The sequence below is a fragment of the Mirounga angustirostris genome, unplaced genomic scaffold (assembly GCF_029215605.1).
Source record: "Mirounga angustirostris isolate CCGP_5_RB_7025 unplaced genomic scaffold, mMirAng1.0.hap1 SCAF_4, whole genome shotgun sequence".
In the NCBI taxonomy this organism is placed as follows: domain Eukaryota; kingdom Metazoa; phylum Chordata; class Mammalia; order Carnivora; family Phocidae; genus Mirounga; species Mirounga angustirostris.
This window is the reverse complement of record NW_026991712.1, coordinates 52,722,710-52,743,308: the sequence shown is the minus strand read 5'-3', so window position 1 is coordinate 52,743,308 and position 20,599 is coordinate 52,722,710. Positions and strand designations below refer to the sequence as shown.

General features: G+C 40.7%; 1 protein-coding gene across 1 annotated transcript in view; it reads right to left on the bottom strand.

Annotated features, from left to right (window-relative positions):
• ZNF704 (zinc finger protein 704) overlaps positions 1-20,365 on the bottom strand; it is a 237,991-nt gene extending 217,626 nt beyond the window's left edge. The window contains exon 1 of the mRNA XM_045896328.3: positions 19,604-20,365. Coding sequence (XP_045752284.1) covers positions 19,604-20,104 — 501 coding nt within the window. The 5' untranslated portion in view covers positions 20,105-20,365. The remainder of the gene's footprint in view (positions 1-19,603) is intronic.
• Positions 20,366-20,599: the final 234 nt, after the last annotated feature.

The window sequence follows — 20,599 nt, the reverse complement described above, 5'->3', positions numbered from 1 at the left end:
TTTTTCCAGCTGACTTTGGCAGGGATCTCTCAGGATCCCCATTTAGAGAGCAAAGGCTGAGAGAGAAAACATCCTTGTTCAGGATCCTTTTTGTTAGAAGGCACATGAGGGGTGGGACTTACTTTTCTATAGGGCAATCTGACTTCGAGAGCAATAGCTAAGAAAGGAATCTAGTGCCCTCAGTCAGTAGGGACCCCTTGAAAAACACACTATATGTTATATGTCCAACATATTTTGGACACTGAGGTTAGAATATCATCTCTTAGACCGTTAAGATCTGCACCTGGGGACGCCTGGGTGGCTCAGTTGGTTAAGCGACTGCCTTTGGCTCAGGTCATGATCCTGGAGTCCCGGGATCGAGTCCCGCATGGGGCTACCTGCTCAGCAGGGAGTCTGCTTCTCCCCCTCCCGCTCCCCCCTCTTGTGCTCTTTCTCTCACTCTCTCTCTCAAATAAATAAATAAAATCTTTAAAAAAAAAAAAAAAAGATCTGCACCTGGAAAGGAAAGGCAGGAAAGCAATATGTAGCTTTGCGGCAAGAACCCTTAGACAACTGCGGGGAATGAATGAAATCATTTGGGAATGTACTTCCATACTGTTGTATTCATGGTAAAGATAATAATCCCATCAATGTTAGTGGACCTACGCCACATAAATCAGTTTTTAATAAAACAAGTTTCTACTCCTTTGACTGATAAACTTTAGTAATTTTTGTTGCAAATTTCTCTAAAATGTATTAGTTGCCTTCTTGTCTCTCTATTGAGCAAAACAAACTTTTCTTGATGGTCTAAGTTCATGGAAATATTAAAGAGTAATACAGAGTGATATGGCCTCAGGAGCTCCTTGCCACCACATTAAATGGATCCAGGGTGTTAAATGCCTTATTTCATATGCTCACTTGCACAGTATTTTAAATATAGATTCTGTATTTTCCATCAACATCAGTTCATGCTTGCTGCTCTTTGGACATTGACTTTTAGTAGGGAGATGAACTTTCTCCCTGCTAATTCCCAACTTTTAATTTGCTGCAGTCCAAGAAACCACACGCATTTGTGGTACTATATTAAGTAAGAGTGAATAAGGAAATGGGGGTGTGTTTCTCACTGGACTGAAAACTCGTAGAAAGTAAAAAATCACTATTGCTCTTTTTGAGCCCCTGAAGTGCCTAGCATGGTGTTTTGCATACCACAGCACTAAGTAAATGTTTTCTGATTTGACTTAAGCAGTATGAGCTATATTTTTATGTCTATTCCAGCTACTCAAGCATTGTTAGCTTACTTTTTTTTTGTTTTAAGATAGGTCACCAAGAATAGTTTGCCAGATAAGTGATCTCCCTGTTAAGAGTGATATAGATCACTCTTATGGTGTGGAAGGCTATACACAGCAAGGTGAATGAATGGTGGTTACCTGTGAAAGGTAATAATTTTAGATGATTATTAGTTCCTTCTTTCTTCTTCTTTTTTTTTTAAGATTTTATTTATTTGAGAGAGAGAGAGAGCGAGCACTTTAGCATACAAGTGGGGGGAGGGGCAGAGGGAGAAGCAGACTCCCTGCTAAGCAGGGAGCCCAATGCCCAGGACCCTGAGATCATGATATGAGCCAAAGGCAGATACTTAACTGACTGAGCCACCCAAGCGCCCCAGTTCCTTCTTTCTTATCAGCACTTAAAAATATTCTACAAGTATTACTTCTATAATGTAAAAATGTCATGTCACATTTAGGATTATTTTAGATGGAAATACCAATTTTCCAATTTCTAATTTCCAAATACCATATTCCAATTCTGTGAAAAAATGGACTTAAATGAGGAGGAAATGCAAACAAAAAGTAAGCGGTGAAGATAACCACAGGAATGAAGAGAATAATTACTGGGGAAGAAAATAACATGGTGAAAAAAACAAATAGGACATGGTAATAGATGAGATACAGAATGAAAGGTGATAAAGGAAAATCATTTGAGAGTATTTGTACAATGACTTGCTTGTTCTTTCATTTTCTATTGATCTGGGTGTTTATGAAGCATCTATTCCTATGCAAATATTTTTATTGGGTACTGGTACTACTAAGAATGGAGAAAATGGGAATCAATAGGCACTTTTGGGGGCAGGGGAGGCAATGATGATGGCCTGGAAGTCACTGAGAAACAAGATGAGTATCACTAGTTTGACAGGAGTAAACAGGAGACTAACGCAAGAACGAGTCTGAATGGAAGACACCAACATGAAAATCTACAAACACAAGGCAGACGAGACAAAAGCAGGGAGGAAGATCAGAAAGAAAGGATTCAAAATCATTTATTACATCATCTGGAAAGAACCATTTAACCTTTTACCATGGTTGCCTCAGGATTAAACTGAAATAATAATGACTGTCAAGGATATTACAAGAGGTATTATATATGAAACAACTTTAAAGAGTGTAAAGCACTCTAAGAACATAAGACAATCAATGTTTTGTATCACAAATCAAAGGGTGGGAAGAAGGACAAAAACATTCATTTCCCATTACATATTTAAAAAGTAAAGACTTCTTTCTCAAGTGATAAGCTCCAAGTCCTATTTTTTCTCTATTTCTACTCCCCAGCGCCTTCCTGTCAACTTGGCCAACTTTTTAAAAAGGATACACCAAAAATACTTAGCAAAGATTAGAGGGGCTGCCTGAGCAGAGAGCTCTCCTTTCCAACTCACTGGGCATTACATTACAAGAGAATATAATTAGAGAAACTTGCCTAACTTTGGGGTTGGTATCAGAGTCTGAAAAACTAATTTTAAAACAAGGCTGTTAAGACAGCAACATTAAAATGGAATTTCTTTAAATAGCTACAATTCTATTTCTCTTTGTAGTAAACTAAAAACATGAATACCATTTACTACTTGATCCTAGTCACTAAACTTAAGTTTTAAATTCCACTCTTTTATGCTTAAAACAACAGGGAAAAAAAGGGGGGGGAGACTGGAGAATAGGGATCGGCAAATATGAGCTTAGACTGGCTTTGCAACTTAGCAAATCATTAACCACTGCCAGGTTTCTACATTTGTAAAATGAAAACTGTAACATGAGTCCTATGCTTTCACTATCCTTGCAGTTGTCATTTCGTATTATTTATTAGTTTAACTATTCTTCCACCAAATTGAATATTCCGTGAGGACCATGTCCTTCTTGTTCAGTAGTGTATTCTCTGCATCCAGTCAAGTGGCTGGTATGAAGTAGGCACTGAATGAATCTAATGTCTGGATATCCCAAGATGAAAGGTGACAGAAGAGGAATTTACTTAATTATTGCTCTATTTTCTTGTATACTTTGATGAGCAAATGTCTTCAATTTTGATTAAGTCTAATTTATCAATTTGTTTTTCTTTTATATCCGTGCTTTCTGGTTCTTATCTGAAAAATCTTTGCCTACCCTAAGGTAACAAAGATACCCTCTTCTGTTTTCTTCAAGAAGCTTTATAAGTTTTAGCTATTACATTTGTATCTAATTCACTTTGAATTAATTTTTGTGTGTTGTACAAGGTAAGGGTACAGGGGTTCTTTTTGTTCTTTCCATTTGGGTAGTCTTTCTAGGATAATTAGTTGAAAAGACTTCACTGAATTTCTTTGGTGCCTTAGTTGACCCATTTTTGTGTGGGTCAATTTGGAGGCTCTTTTTCTGTTGCATAAACCTGTCTGTCTATCCTGTAGTACTAGGAGCACAGTGTTCAGATTACTTTCACTTTAGAGCAAGTCCCAAATTCAAGTACAGTAAGTCCTCCAATTTCGTTCTTATTTTTCAAAATTGTTTTGCAATTACAGCTATTTTGCATTTCCACACATTTTATATTAGCTTGTCAATTTCTGCAAAAATTCCTGCTGAGATGTTGTTTGGGACTATGTTGAATCTATAAATCAATTTGTGGAGAACTGACATCTTAACCATATTAAGTCTTCTCATTGAACATGTATATTGATTCATTTATTTAGGTCTTTTTAAATTACTCTCATCAATATTTTATAGATCTCACACATCTTTTTTTACATTTTTATTTAATTTTATCCCCAAATGTTTAGTCTTTGATGTCCTGTAATTTTTTAAATTTTATTTTCTAAATACAGTTCATGCAATTGATTTTTTTTTTTTTTTTTGAGACACAGAGAGAGAGAAAATGTGTGGTGGGGAGGGGTAGAGGGCGAGAGAGAGAGAGAGTCCCAAGCAGACTTGGCATTGATTACGGAGCCCTATGTGGGGTGCGATCTCACAACCTTGAGATTATGACCTGAGCCAAAACCAAGAGTTGGATGCTCAACCTCCTGTACCACACAGGTGCCCCCAGGCAATTGATTTTTATAAAATGGCCTTGTATACTGTTACTTTGCTAAGTTCACTGATTAGTTCTAGTTTTGTCAATCCCTTAGGATTTTCTCTGTATATGATCACATCATCTGCAAAGAAAGACAGTTTTACTTCTTTTTCTTTTTCTTTTTTTTAAAGATTGTATTTATTTATTTGAAAGAGGGAGAGTGAGCGACAGAGCATGAGCAGGGGAAGAGGGAGAAGCAGACTTCCCTGCTGAGCAGGGAGTCCAATGTGGGGCTCCATGCCAGGACCCTGGGATCATGACCTGAGCGGAAGGCAGTCGCTTAACTAAGCCACCCAGGAGCCCCTACTTTTGTATCTTTCATTTATATCTTTCTTTATATCTTCTTGCCTTATCACACTGGCTAAACCTCAACACAATGTTGACTAAAGAGGTTAGAGCACACATCCTTACCTTGTTCCTGATATTGGTGGACTGATTTTGGTATTAAGTGTGGTATTAGTTATAGGTTTCTTATATGTGGTCTTTTATCAGTTTGAGGAATTTCCCTCCTATTTCTAATTTGTTGAGAATTTTTTTAAATCACAAATGGGTGTTGAACTTTGTTTTCTCTGCATCTATTTAGATGATCATGTGGCTTTTCCCTTTCGGTCTACTAATATAGTTAATTATACAAATTGATTATCAAGTATTTCACCAAAAGTACATTCTTGGGGAGGGAAAGCTTTGATCATAATATATTATCCACTTTTATAGGGCTAGATTTGATTTGCTAATATTTTGTTTCATATTTTTGTGTCTATGTACATAAAAGTCTATAATGTTCTTTATTTGTAATGTCATTGTATATTTTTAGTATCAGGGTTATGTTGGCCTCATAAAATGTATTTGGAAGATTCCATCTTCTTTTTTAGTAAAAGTTCTTGTGAGATTGGTATTATTTCTTCCTTAAGTATTTGATAGATTTTACTGGTGAAGCCATGCAGGCCTAGAGTTTTCCATGTGCAAAGATCCTTAATTATAAATTCCATTTATTTAACAGATGGTGGGTTATTGAAATATCCTGTTACTTCTTGTGGTCAGTTTTGTTAATTTATGTTTTTCAAGAAATTTTCCCATTTCATCCAAGCCATCAAAGGCACTGGCATAAACAACCCCTACTAACATAAAGTAATATGTCCTAAATATCCTTTTAAAGTCTGTAGGATCAGTAGTGACATCCTCTCTTCCATTCTTGATATTTGTAATCTGTGTTCTCCCTCTCTTTTTAAAACATAGCTAGGGATTTATCAATTATATAATATATATAACATACATGTTTCTTCCTCCATACATTCATATCTCAGTAACAAACCACTATACACAAAGTTTACTGTCTCCTCAAGCACAGTGTGAACAGGAACTCTTTCCCAGTCTTGTTCTTGCCTGTGCCCTTAAAGCTGGCAAAGAGTAGGAGCTGAGTGAATATTTGTTGAGTGAAATAACCATGAGATTGAATGAAATAGCAAAAACAAATTTTTTTTAACAATAAAACCATCAACTTATTACTGAATTTAAACCAGATCTTTAAGGTATCTCAATTTTAACATAAAAACACAGGCATAGTTTACAAACAATGAAAACTATACTATATCTATTAAAAGTTTTAAAGTAAAAAGAGTTTTCCTTAATAACCTCTATGTTAGATTGCAAGAAAAACTCAAGTGACAAAATCAATATAGTTGAGAGAATAACCTATTTGAACAGAAATCTCTTTTAGAATAAGAATAAAGAGCTAAAAAATAAAAAATTGCTGTCACCCAACAGATGGCTAAAAGCACATTTTCAGAACCTCTTAACCACCCACTAAGCACTCATGTAACAAGCAGATATGCAAATAGCAGTCCCTGTTCTCTTTCTGTAAACCCCACCTTGGGTCATTTCAAACCTTCAAGTGGCTCCTCTCTCACTGCCAACCACCACTTTCCTACTTTAAGATGCCACTAGGTCAGTGCTTACATGGAGTCGGGTGCCCATTTTTCTCCCTTTCTGAGATACTGCAACTAATACTTGACGAAACAAGATTATTTTTCTTTCAGATGCTCTTCACATACTCAGTTTTGTAAGTTCTAAGATCATTATTCTAATATTTACACTATTTCTCTAATATTTTGTTAAACTGGTTTTGAGTTGTAAGTATGTGAACCTGCTAATTGAAGACATTTTCCAAATTTTACTTTTTTTCACTGAAGTATAATTGACATACAACATTATATTAGTTTCAGGTGTACCACAATGATTTGACATTTGTATACATTGATAAATGATCACCACAATAAGTCTACTTTCCATCTGTCACCATACAAAACTATAAAATTTCTTTTTTTTTCTTGTGATGAGAACTTTTAAGATTTGCTTTCTTAGTAACTTTCACATTTGAACTACAATAGTATTGACTACAGTGCGCACATTGTACATTACATCCCCATGACTTATTTATTTTATAACTGGAAGTCTGTATTGCTTCATCCCCTTCACCCATTTCACTTACCTTGCAAACCTGTCTCCTTGGGCAACCGCCAATCTGTTCTCTGTATCCATGAGTTTTGTTTTGCTTTTTAGATTCCACATGTAAGTGAAATCATATGGTTTTTGTCTTTCTCTGTCTAACTTATTTCACTTAGCATAATAGGTTCATCCACGTCACAAATGGCAAGATTTCATATGGCTGAGTAGTACTCCATTGTGTATAGATGTGTGTGTATATGTATCACATCTTTATCTATTCATCCATCGATGGACACTTAGGTTGTTTCCATATATTGGCTATTGTAAATAATTCTGCAATAAACATGGGGATGTATATATCTTATCGAATTAGTGTTTCACTTTCTTTGGATAAATATCCAGAAGTGCAATTGTTGGATCATATGGTAGTTCTATTTTTAATTTTTTGAGGGACTTCCATACTGTTTACCATACTGCCTGTACCAATTTACATTCCCCCCACTAGCACACAAAGGTTCACTTTTCTCCACATTCTTCCCAATACTTGTTATTTCTTCTCTTTTTGATAATAGCCATTCTGACAGGTGTGAGGTGATATTTCATTATGGTTTTGATTTGCATTTCCCTGATGATGAGTGATGTTGGGCATCTTTTCTTGTGCCTGTTGGCTAACATTTCCTTTGGAAAAATATCTATTCAGATCCTCTGCCCATTTTTTAATTGGATTGTTGTTGTTGTTGTTGTTGTTGTTGAGTTGTAGGAGTTCTTTACATATTTTAGATATTAATCCCTTATTAGATATATGATTTGCAATATCTTCTCCCATTCAGTACACTGCCTTTTCATTTTTTTTAAGTTTTTTATTTATTTATTTGAGAGAGACAATGAGAGAGAGAGAGCATGGAGGGGGAGGGTCAGAGGGAGAGGCAGACTCCCCACCGAGCAGGGAGCCCGATGCGGGACTCGATCCGGAGACTCCAGGATCATGACCTGAGCCGAAGGCAGTCGCTTAACCGACTGAGCCACCCAGGCGCCCCCGTACACTGCCTTTTCATTTTATTAATGGTTTCCTTCACTGTGGAGAAGCTTTTTAATTTGATGTAGTCCCATTTGTTTATTTTTGCTTTTGCTGTTCTTGCTTTGGGGATAGATCCAAAAAAACATCACCAAGACCAATGTCAAGGAGCTGACCTCTTATGTTTTCTTCAGGAGTTTTATGGTTTCAGGTCTTACATGCAAGTATTTAATTGATTTTGAATTAATTCTTGTGTATGGTGTAAGATAGTGGTCCAGTTTCATTCTTTTACATGTAGCTGTCCAGTTTTCCTAACACCATTTATGGAAGAGGCTTCCCTTTCCTCATTGTATATTATTGCCTCCTTTGTCATAAATTAATTGATGATATAAGCATGGGTTTATTTCTGGGCTCTCTATTCTGTTCCATTGATCTGTGTGTCTGTTTTAATGGTAATACCACACTGTTTTGATTACTACAGTTTTGTAATATAACTTGAAATCAAAAAGTGTGATGCCTCCTGCTTGTTCTTTCCCAAGATTCCTTTGGCTATTTGGGATCTATTGTGGTTCCATACAAATTTTAGGAAGTTTGTTCTATTTCCATGAAAGATACCTTTGAATTTTAATGTTCATCACCCAGCCACCCCATCCCTCCCACCTGCCTCCACTCCAGCAACCCTCAGTTTGTTTCCTGAGATTAAGTCTCTTATGGTTTGTCTCCTTCTCTGGTTTTGTCTTGTTTCATTTTTCCCTCCCTTCCCCTATGATCCTCTGTCTTGTTTCTCAAATTCCTCATATCAGTGGGATCATATGATAATTGTCTTTCTCTGATTGACTTATTTCGCTTAACATAATACCCTCTAGTTCCATCCATTTTGTTGCAAATGGCAAGATTTCATTTTTTGATGGCTGCATAATATTCCATTGTGTGTGTGTGTGTGTGTGTGTTTATACATACATCTTTTTTTAAAGATTTTATTTATTTATTTGACAGAGAGAGACACAGCGAGAGAGGGAACACAAGCAGGGGGAGTGGGAGAGGGAGAAGCAGGCTTCCCGCTGAGCAGGGAGCCCGATGCGGGGCTCGATCCTAGGACCCTGTGGGATCACAAACTGAGCTGAAGGCAGACGCTTAATGACTGAGCCACCCAGCCACCTATACCACATCTTCTTTATCCATTCATCTGTTGATGGACACCTTTAAATCTGTTAATATTTGTTTTATATATTTAGGTTATATATTAGGTGCTCCTAATGGGTGCACAAAGATTTACAAATGCTGTATCTTCTTGCTGGAATGACCCTTTTATCATTATGTAATGCCCATCTTTGTCTTTTATTACAATTTTTGTTTTAAAGTCTTTTTTGTCTGATATAAGTATAGCGACCCCAGATTTCTTTTGATTTCCATTTGCATGAAACATCTTTTTCCATTCCTTCATTTTCAGTATGTGTGTGTCTTTGCATCTGAAGTGAGTCTCTTGTAGGCAGAATAGAGATGGGTCTTGTTTTTTAATCCAGTTAGCTCCTCTGTGTCTTCTGATTGGAGAATTTTGTCCATTTACATTTAAAGTAATTATTGATAGGTATGTAATTATTGACATTTTATTAATTGTTTTCTAGCTGTTTCTCTCTGTTCCATTGTTCTCTTGCTTTCTTACCTTGTGGTTTAATGATTTTCTGTAGTGTTATGCTTAGGTTCCTTTCTCATTTTACTTTCTGTGTATCTACTATAGGTTTCTGCTTTGTGGTTATACCATGAGACTCACATATAACAGTCTACTTTATAACAAGATAAGAGCAAGTTACGTTTGGACACATTCTAAAACTCTACCATTTTACTCCTCTTCCTCAAGTTTTATGTTTTTGATGTCACATTTTACATCTTTTTATTTTGTGTATCCCTTAATTATTATAGGTATAGTTATTTTTATTACTTTTGTCTTTTAACTTTCACATTAGCTTTATAAGTGATTAATTCACTATATTTACCTTTACTGGTGAGAGTTTTACTTTCACATATTTTATTGTTACTAATTAGTACCCTTTCTTTTCAGCTTAAAGAAGCCCTTTTAACATTTCTTGTAAGGCTGGTTTAGTGGTGACGGATTCCTTTGGCTTTTGTTTGTCTAGACAGCTCTTTATCTCTTCTTCAGTTCTGAATGACAACCTTTCTTGGTAGAATATTCTTGGTTGGAATTTTTTCCCTTTCAGCATTTTGAATATATCATGCTACTCCCATCTGGCCTATAATGTTTTTGCTGAGAAATCTGATAGTCTTATGGGGGTTCCCTTGTATGGAACAGGTTGTTTTTCTCTTAATGCTTCAACAGCTTACTTTTTTAAAAAAATTGTTATTTAAATAAACTTTGAGTCCTAGTCCAAATTAATAGAAATTAGTGAGGTTTGGTCTTTACTAAGCACTTGTAGTTGACTTCTGAAGTATACACAAGCTATATGAAAGTGTTTATGAAAATTGCATTTCATATTGTTTTTAGAATTTACTCCAAAATAAAGTCTTCTCTCTTTAAATTACCACTGTTGCTTAAGTACCAATTCCAATTATTTTTAAAGTCTGTTGATCCCCACTGTTTTCTGCAGTGTTTGACAAATATCTATGTCATTTGATACAAAATTATGATAGATTAGGTAGATAGATGATAGATAGATAGATAGATAGATAGAAAGAAATTGCCCCATCTTCTCTGAGGCTTATTTTCCATATCTATAAATGGGGATAATAATATCCACCTTCCAGATTACAAAGAGGGTCAAATGAAGTTAACTATTAGGGCTCTCTATAAATTATAATGCATTAAATGTTGTGTAATACTGATATAAATATTGAACAGTATCCAATAAAGAGTCTTTATACAAAGTATTTAGTGTTCACAAATACTTAACCCCCTTTCTGCAACAGTCATACTGTTGTTGACAGAAAATGTGTCAATCATAATGTCCTAGTGATTTTATATGTCCTTTTCATTTAGACTATTCCGATATTTTAAATCATTTTTCCTTTAGAATGTGGAAAACATATCATTGAATACATTTTCCTGGGTGTAAACACCTTGTGATTTTCTGTTCCCTCGGCACTTTTTAATTCTGTTATGATAGCACCCCTCACACCTCCCATCTCTTCCATTAGATCAATAGTGGAGCCTGATTTACCAAGAAAGGTAGTGTTCTCTACCAGCTTTTAAATTTCACACACAAAAACGGTATTCACAGATATACAAATGAAAATTTACCACATGAATTACTCTCTCTTTTTTTTATAAATTTGATACTGAAAAAATTATCAGCTTTATGAGAGGAAATATCTTGAAGATTGTATGACCCACAAACGACTTTTTAAAAAATTTATTTATTTATTTATTTTGAGAGAGAGAGAGTGTGTGTGAATGGGGGGGAGGGGCAGAGGGAGAGAAAGAATCTTAAGCAGGCTCCAAGCTCAGCACGGAGCCTGATGCCGGGCTCAATCTCACAACCCTGAGATCATAACCTGAGCTGAAATCAAGAGTTGGACACTTAACTGACTGAGCCACCCAGGTGCACCCCCCACCCCAAACAACATTTTAATCTTTATCTGCACAGGTGACAATTTATTTCTTTAATAATGCAGTTTTAGTCATTTATCCCAAGTATAAGACCCTTATCCATGGATTTCTCATTTATAAAAATAATTATAAACCAGTATTTCCTAAAATGTACGCCAAGGAAAAGATGCTCCAGAAAAAAAAGGCTCTGTAATCTAATAAATATATAAATGCCACAACCTATATTCACCTTCTTAGAAACTCAAAATGGCTCTTGGTATCTATGATCAATAACTTCTTTATAGGTATATGAGTGTTGTATTACTCTCCCAATTTCCTCTATGTTTAAAATATTTTGTAACTTAAAAAAAAAAAATCTGTGTCTGTTTTTAACCATAATTTCTCCCAAGTTGTTTAACCACAGTGTCCTTTTCTCCTCCTTCTGGATATCTCCCCAATAATAGAAGCAAGTAGGTATAAGAGTTTAAAGGTACACTTTAGGCTACACATCCCCATCTACTGAAAAAAACAAAGAATGACTTCTTCACCAAACAAAAGTACAACAGGTCCCAGACACAAATGCAGAGGAGGATGGGAAGGGCAAACCCACACCTCAGAGATTCTTAGCCATATGCAAGTTAGAAGTGGTGGTGGAAGGTGACATCTCTGTATTTCTACCATAGCTTTTAACAACACCTATTGAATGTATATGGTAAGGCTCTTCTCGCCCCTTTGGATAGTAGCCAGATTTACTTCAATGTAAGAGCCATAGATCCGAACAGACTGATGAACCTAAGAGATAGAACACCTCTGTCCTCTTTGCACAAGTTGATAAATGACTCACAGCTTCCTGAGATGAAAAGGAAGATTCAAGCTCACCACATATACGATGAAACACCAGAGTTCAGATGAACGAAGTCACTTCAGGAAGTAGCTTTCTTAAATATCTCCATAGCATGGAATAAGGAGAAGGTTGTAATAGTCAAAATAACTGTGAGATTTGGGATTCTCAAGCAAAATATTACAAAAGATTCCTTTCTGAAAGCATAAACGAAATAAACTGCCATCCAAAACAAATTTCAGGAGGTCTCTGGGTCACATTCAATAATAATAGGCAATGACAAGACAATATTATCCCAATTTTATAGATGCTAACACTGAAGCATAGAGACATTAAACAACCTGATAAAGCCACGCAACTAGTAAGGGAAGATGGCAGAATTTGAACCCAGAGCCTGTTATATCCCTTCCTCATCTACAGAGAGGTAACAGTGGAATGAGGGGTAGCCAGCAGGATCACCTGCTTTGACTCAAGCCTGTTCTCTCCCATCTCACTAATGAGCCCACAATGAAGGTCACACTAATGGACTAAAATTATTCTGTCTGCAGGTTTTATATATTTCAAGCACACAGGCTCTTTAAAAATTGGATTTAATTTAAAATGTTGGAGCACTTTTGACATTCACTTATTTTGATGAGCCATCCCCAATCAGTCTGAATCAGGGAGATTTTACTTTCACTTAACCTTCCATCATGACAAGAACATAAGGAAAGCAAGTGTGTCACTGGTAACTGTAGGGAAGCGTCAAGACAACACACTCTAAGTCGGTCCTCATGGAGCAACATACAGGTAGTATCCTTTTATTTTCTTAGTACCTCAAGGCCCATGGTGTTCCCCAGGATGAACATACCCCTCTTGGATGTTACTGCAAACTTTTTACCCTGAAATTACAGACCTGCCTTCAAAACTCTAGAGTTGAGCCTATTACCCCTACATATAAACCGTAACACTGGATTTTCCAAAACAGTATCTTCAATGAAGTGTAAAAATTTAATCACTCTAATTCTACTACACATATCTCAGAGTTATATTCTGTTCCACTTCATCCAGTAAGTGAGAACAATCAAGGTTATTTGCCAAATTCAGTGATTTAAACTCATGCATAGACTAGCTTCTCAGAAATCACCTCCTGGCCAAACCATAACATCTTTTTCATATAGATTGTTTGGCTACCATTGCTTTAGGGTAGATATCAAAATTGCATCCCAAATTGTGGGAGCCAAATAAGGTCTCTCAGTAGATCTAATCTTCGTCTTAGGGATAAGGAGGGAAAAGGGCTTAGAATTTCTTTATGGACAATTTGGCAGGAATTTGTTAGACTGTGGGCTCCCTGAAGGTAGGTCTTATTCACTGTTATTTTCCACATGTGGATTAGGAACATGATAAACAATAGCCCACAATAAATGCCTACTGAGGGGATGGACAGGAACATGAACAAGCAAACCAAAGAAAGTCATCCTTATTTCAATGATACAGATTTGGCTGGGCCAGAAGGCTGGTTATGATAGCCTCAGAATATTCTCAAATATTTCAGAAAGCCTAATGGAAACTATGCATTTACCTTATGATGAGGTTGCACAGGGCAGCTAAAAGGTCAAATTTCTTCTACTTTAGCACACTTGATATCAAGTCACTGTGACAAGACCAGTTGTTCCGTGTAGGTCGGAAGTTGGGGAGGAAAATGCTCCCATGCTTCTCCTCTCCGAGCCCTTCGTGAGGTGGAAGACCCAGTATCTGACCAGGACAGGTTTACAAATGAATAGGGTCTCTGTGTTTTAGGAAGTCAAGCACAGTAGCTCTCTCTGACTCCCCGCAAAGGGGCAACGGTAAGAAGATTTGGGGTAAGGCGTGACTTCTCGATTTTCCTCCTCTTTTTTCTAATGCTTCCACAGTCAACTAGTAGTAAAATTTTGGTGGAGGAGGAGAGGTGCTAGTTGAGGGCTGAGTACACATGTCCGCTGGAAACTACACAGGGATGGAGGACTGGCCCAGGCAGGATTCCCAGCGGGTCCTGCCCAACTTATCACAAGCTACCACAGCCACAGCGAGGCCACCTCTACCTGAGGCACTTTCTCTAGGAAGAACATTCTAAAAACAGAAGTTGATAAGCAGTGACAGATCACTTCAGGAAGTTGTGATTTCTCTAGCCACAATTCTGAGGGAGTGAACTGCAGAACATTCCCAGGCACAAGAAACCAACCCAGAAAGGAGGGCCACAACTTGGGGTTGGCAGATCAGGGTGCTAATACTGGCCCACCGAACTTGCTAAGCAGCCCTCTCTGGACAAGGCATTCCACCTTTCATGGTCTCCGTGTCCTCAGTGGTCAAATGAGGGTATCGGATTACTAGATAATCTCTGTTTCCCTTCCAACTCCAGCAGTCTACGATTCAGTGAATGACAACTTTGTCTGGTATCTTAAGCACATGCCTTTCACTCGAGCCAACACAGACCATTTGCAAGACACATGCTTGTTAGCAAATTGGAATTCAGTGTTTGCTGCACAGAACCTGCCAAAGGATTCTTAAAGTCATCTGATATTCAAGATAGAGTCTAAAGATGTGTTAACCATCCCTGAAGAGCTGGCTCACGGAAAGCAGATTCCATTCAATTAATATTTATTGAGCACCAAAAGTGGGGACGTTGACATATATTATCTCATTTAAAAGCCTTTCTTCACAGTTTTTCAATAGATGTAACCCTGATAGAAGCACTAGCAGTCTTTCCTGTCCAATGTTTTCTTAAGTTTATTATGCCAATAAATTATCGATCCCTTCAGATGCTTCCTATCCTTACACTAACACAGCATCACAGAGCACAACCCTGGGCCTTATCATCTCTGCCCCTACTGTTTTGCTTCATTGTGTAACAACTTACTAGGGAATCCTTCCTCCATTTGACAGTGTTCTTGTATTTTTTAAATTAAACCCTGGATAAAGATATTGTTTACTGTGCTACTTAGTATTTCTTACATAGGAGCCCAGGAGTTTCACTTTTTTGGGGGAGTAGAAGGTGGAATCTTGCCACTGCAGATAAATACGTAAGTTTCCTTTGATCAGAAACCGAAAACTGTAATACAAAGTTTTTCTTGTTATCTCATTTAAAGCCTAAATTAGTGCCATTATAATAATCGAGCAATATATCTCAGATACTTCATAGCATCTTGTCCTCAACCTCCTTAGCCATCCCAAGTCCTCCTGGAAATAAATGGGCAAATAAATTATGGGAGATTCCAGTCTGGTGACTAAAAGCACAGGCCATGGATGTGAACCACGCTCTCACTTGTGGCTACACTACGTCCGGTGTAGTATTTCATTTCTGAGTCAGTGTCCTCGATTGTGGAGAATGGGGCCATACTTATTCCAAAATCATCATTTCTAATGAGACCCTCCTTTATATAAAGCATTTAGTATAGTTCTTGGCTCATAAATATTTGGCAAATATGTATTCATATTAATGATATTTTGGAATCCAAACTGCTCTGCATTTTATTCCCATTCTTTTGTTGATTTTATTGGTTAACTCTTTGTTTTCTCCAAGCCACTGACCTATGGCCTTTTCACCATCCCTCACCCCTTTCCTTTCCTTACTTTTCTTAAATCCCATAGCCCATCATTATAGTCACAGCTGTGCCACCTTCCTCAACAATATGTTCTTCTCTTTCTTTCCTTTGCTCAACCACCTGGCATAACCCTATCCCTGCTGAATCCTGCTCTCTGCTTTGTCTACAAAGAGACAGTAAAGTGTAAGGCATCAGGGGATAGTTCTGGAGTTCAAATTCCCAGGGCTCAAACACCTGCTCTGCCACCTAATACCTGTGTATCTTTAAGTTGCTTATCACTTCTGTAAAATGAGGATGATAATAATAATGCCTGACTCCTGGATATGTAATGAAGTTGAAATGACACTATACACTTAGACTTGTACTGACCATAGTATGCACTCAATAAACATTATTTGTTATTATTGCTCCACACATGAGTCAGTGGAATGAATTTGGAAAAAATCACATACCTAGACAGGCTGCTTGCACCATAAATGGAAAACCATAGACATCAGATGGGCCCTTGATACTATCTAGAAACTCTATTTGCTTTCTCAGTATGTTTGTTCTCCTACTCTCCCACAGCACTGTGCCATACCTTCAACTCTTACTTTAACTCTCCTCCACTCTCAGCTGATGACCTCCCCTCCTGCTGCATGGGGAAAATAGAAGCCATAAGACAAATACTACTTCATCTGACCATCAACCAATATACAACTACCCACATCTGGACCCATTTTCTCCACCTTCTCTTTAATTCAATGGAAGAAATTTCATTGCTTCTGTCAAAGGCCAACCCCTGTACCTGGGTTACAGGTCTCCTCTACTGTGACTTTCCCAAGAATGTTCCTCACCCTCCTCCAAGGCATATATATATACCCTGTATATCTCCTTCCATTAAGTGGAACTCATGACCCACTCCTAACCAATAGAATATGGCAAAAATGATGAAGTATTGTTCTTATCATTACAGGGAATTATATGAGACTTTACCTCGCTAAGACAGGCGCTAAGATTCCCCTTGCTGGCTTAATGAAGTAAGAGGCCATGTTGAGGAAGCTCAAGTAACAGAGCACTGTGGGAAGTAGAGGTGGGGGAAAGTGTATCTAGGAGCTGAGGGCAGCCTCCAGGCAAAAGCCAGCAAGAAGCTGGGACCCTCAGACCTAGATGCAAGGGAAAGAATTCTGCTCACAGCCTCAATAGACTTGTAAGTGCATTCTTACCCAGTTAGGCCTTCTGATGAAAATACAGCCCACTTAATACCTTGATTGCAGCCATGTGAGACTCAGCAGCAGTCCAATTAAGTGGAACCTCGACTCCTAACCCATAGATACTGTGAGAATTGTTGTAAGCCAAAAGGTTTGTGGTAATTTGTTATACAGCAATAGAAAATGAAGGCATCCCCCCACCAAAACACAGCAAAAAATTCCCATAATGCTGTAGTACCTATTCTAGAGTCTACTGTATCCTATCTTTAAAAAAAAAAAATCTAGACTATATGCCCTCTAGGTATTCCCCCTTCTCTCTGCTCTCTTTTCCAACAAAACTTGTTAAAATAGTTTTTCATATGTCTCACTATGTCCTCACCTCCCATTCACTGCTCTGCCCACTGCATTCACATCATTGCCCTTACATTCTTTTGTCAAGAATACCAATAAGTTCCACATTATTTCATCTAAATGGATATGTCCCTATGCTTATCTTACTCAATATCCCAGTAGTATTCAACACAGTTCACCACTCTCCACTTTTAGAATGATTTCCTCCCTTGGCTTACAGGACTTTACATTCTCTAGTTTCCTTCGACTTGTCTGGCTACAGCTTCTCGTCCATCTTTGCTGGCTTCTCCTCCTACACCCAAACTTGAACAGTGCTGTGCCCAAGTCTGGCCCAAGGCTGTCCTCTCTTGACCTACTGCACTCCCTTTGTAGTCCCCAGCTTTAAATGATATCAACATGCTGCCGACTCCCCAGTTTTTCTCTCTAGCCCTGACCTCTCCCCTCAGCTCCACAACCTACAGCCAGCTGCCCAATTACATTCCCATTTCCATGTCTAATTGTCATCTCGGATTTAACATGTCCAAAAAGAACACTTGATTTTTCTTTCACAAAAATCTGTTGTGTCCCCAGTTTTCCCAATCTCAGCAAATGGCACATTTAATAAACCTTTACATTGGGGCTTCTCACTCCTTCACCCTCCCCCCTAATCCATCAGCAAGTCCTTGCAGGTCAATCTTCACAATAGATGCTGAATTTGTCTACTCTCTAATTCCACTCCTGTCAACCCAGTACAAACTGCCCTCACCTCCCACCTGGACTGCAGCAACTGCCACCTAACTGGTCTCCCTGCTTTTCCCTACTGTCCTCTACAATCCATACAACAGGAATTTTTTTAAAAAACACAAACTACCTTATGTGCCTTTACTGCCTAAGACTTTCCAAAGACTTCATACTCTACTTTAAAAAGCCCACCAAGGGGCACCTGGGTGGCTCAGTCGTTAAACACTAAGGAATCACTACTCTCGTTACTCAATGTCACTGGCGCCGTGTGACTTGCAGGCTTTTTAGCAGACCATGGTAAATGAGTGTGCTCACGGTCTGGATTCCAACAAGCAACTGTCAAAAACTATCATCCCCAATGACTACTTGCTAAAAATTTCTCACTCCTAGAGCTGGTACTTCCAGGGTGGTCTAGGAAAGAAATTTGTGCCTATGTCTATTCTGGGGATATTCTAAATGCTGATGTGTAGCATTTCTTTGGAATTGCAATTTCATGCTTTGAGGAATGCTTTTTTTTTTCCCCCAAGCCCCAGAAGATAAATAGTCTCTATTAAGCTCACTTGTTTATGTGTTTTTTTTTTCTTCCTGATACACCACTATCCTCTGAAAACTCCAGTAAATAGTTACTCAGTTGATTTTAAGAACCACTCTGGAGAAAAAGCACTAACTTCATCGCCTACCACTTGCTGCCCTTAAAACTTCTTAGCAACATACACTGTGCATGAACCTCAACGTGGTTTGCTTTGTCCAATCGCATGCCTGAAAGCCCAGCCAGTCAGTTGTGTAATAATAAACCCCTTATCTCCTGAAGATACACAAACGGAAAGATCTCAGTGCTTCAGTGCACAGGAGACTTCACTAGAAATCTCAGCAGAAACTCACATCCATTTTAAATGCCAAATTACCCCCACTTTTCCCCGATTTCCTCTCCCCTCCGCATCTGCAATTCTGAGGAGGGGAAAAAACCCAAAATGCTAAACAATGTCGAGTTTAAAGGGGAGTGGGGGGCGGGCAGTGCCAAAAGCTGCCGGCAAAATGCATTTAGAAGCCAAGGGCTTGGTTTTCGCTTTGGGCTTACCGGTTCCTTTACAAACATCTGTGATGGAAACTCATCAACAATTGTTCCTGGACGAAGAAGGGATTGAAAGATTGACAAGAGAAGCTGCTTGCTAGTTTCAATAAGCTTGACTAGCCCTCAAAATAAGGAGGACACTCCTGCTTCCTCCGCGAAGAATAAAATCTCACCCCCTCCTACCTCGCGCGTCCCCACCGGGCGCAAACCCGCGCCTACCTCGTCCCATCTCCAAGTTCCCTGCCTCGCCAGGGAGAAGTGTCCTTTCCCTGCACCCACACCAGACCTTTGCAACGCGACCCGGCCTTTGAGGAACTGGGGAGCGACCGCCTCGGAAAGGTGCCGGGGGCCCGAGGTGTGAGCTCATCAGTTCCCTCGCTCTGCCGCCGGCGCCGCCTGACACACCCCTCCCGGCCCGGCCTCCACCGGTCGCCAGTCCCCGGCCTCAGCCCGCGCGCCTCGCCCGGGGGCCCGGGCCCGTCTCTCTCCCCGGGCTGGCGGGTCCCGCGCGCGCCGCCGTGCCCAGCACGCACCTTCAACGCGCCCCGGGCCGGGCCCTTGGGGACCGCACGGCCGGGGCCGAGGGGCATGAAGCGCTCCTCGCTGTCCTCCTCGTCGTCGTCGCCGTCCACCACCTCGACGACCACCTCCTCGTCCTCGTCCTCCTCGTCGTCATCCTCCTCCTCCGCGCCCCCTCGGGGCTTCTCCTCCACCCGCCCGAGCCCCCTCCGCCGCCTGCTCCCGCCTTCCTCGTCCTCGTCTTCCTCCCCCAGAAGCAGCAGCACGGGCGACGAGGCGGCGGCGGCCCCGGCGGCCCCGGCGGCCCGAGGGGGGCCGGTCCCGGCGCTGCGCGGCGGCGGCGGCAGCGGCGGCCTCCAGCTCTCCGGGGCCGGGGCCGGGGCCGGGCCCGGGCCGAGGGGTGGGAGGCCGGGCAAGGTGCCTTCCCTGGCAGGCGCGGCTCCGGGCGCCTGCAACGCGGCGCCCCCCCGGCGGCTGCCCAGGCTGGAGCGCTTGGCTAGACGCCGCGCCTGCATGCCTGACCGCGGGCTGCCAGCCGCGGCGCGGAGCCGGAGAGTTTGTCACCTCCTCCTCCTCTTCCTCCCCCGGGCGGCCGCAGTGGTCGCAGGCGCCCCGGGCGCGGGCCTGCGGGGGGCTGCGGGAGCCGCCTCCCCGGGCTTGCAGCTGCCACTGGCTGCAGAGGCGCGGGCGCCGCCTTCGCTGGACCGGCCCGCGGGGACGCCGGCGGCCGGCGGCTACGGCGGGGCGGCGCGGCGGCCGCGGGCGGGGGTGGGTGTGAGCGAGCGGCGCGCTGCCGCCTCCGCCGCCGCCGCCGCCGCCGCCGCCGCCGCTGCCGCCTCGGAGCCGCGGGCCGCGCTGCGCTCCATGCGGCCGGCGGCCGGGCCCGCGCGCGCCTCTCCCGGCCCGCTGCGCCCGCGCGGTGCTGGCCTACAGCTGCCGTCCCTCGGCGCGAGCTGTTTGTGTTGTGTGTTTTCCACCACCGCCCCCCTCTTCGCGAGCCATTCCTCACA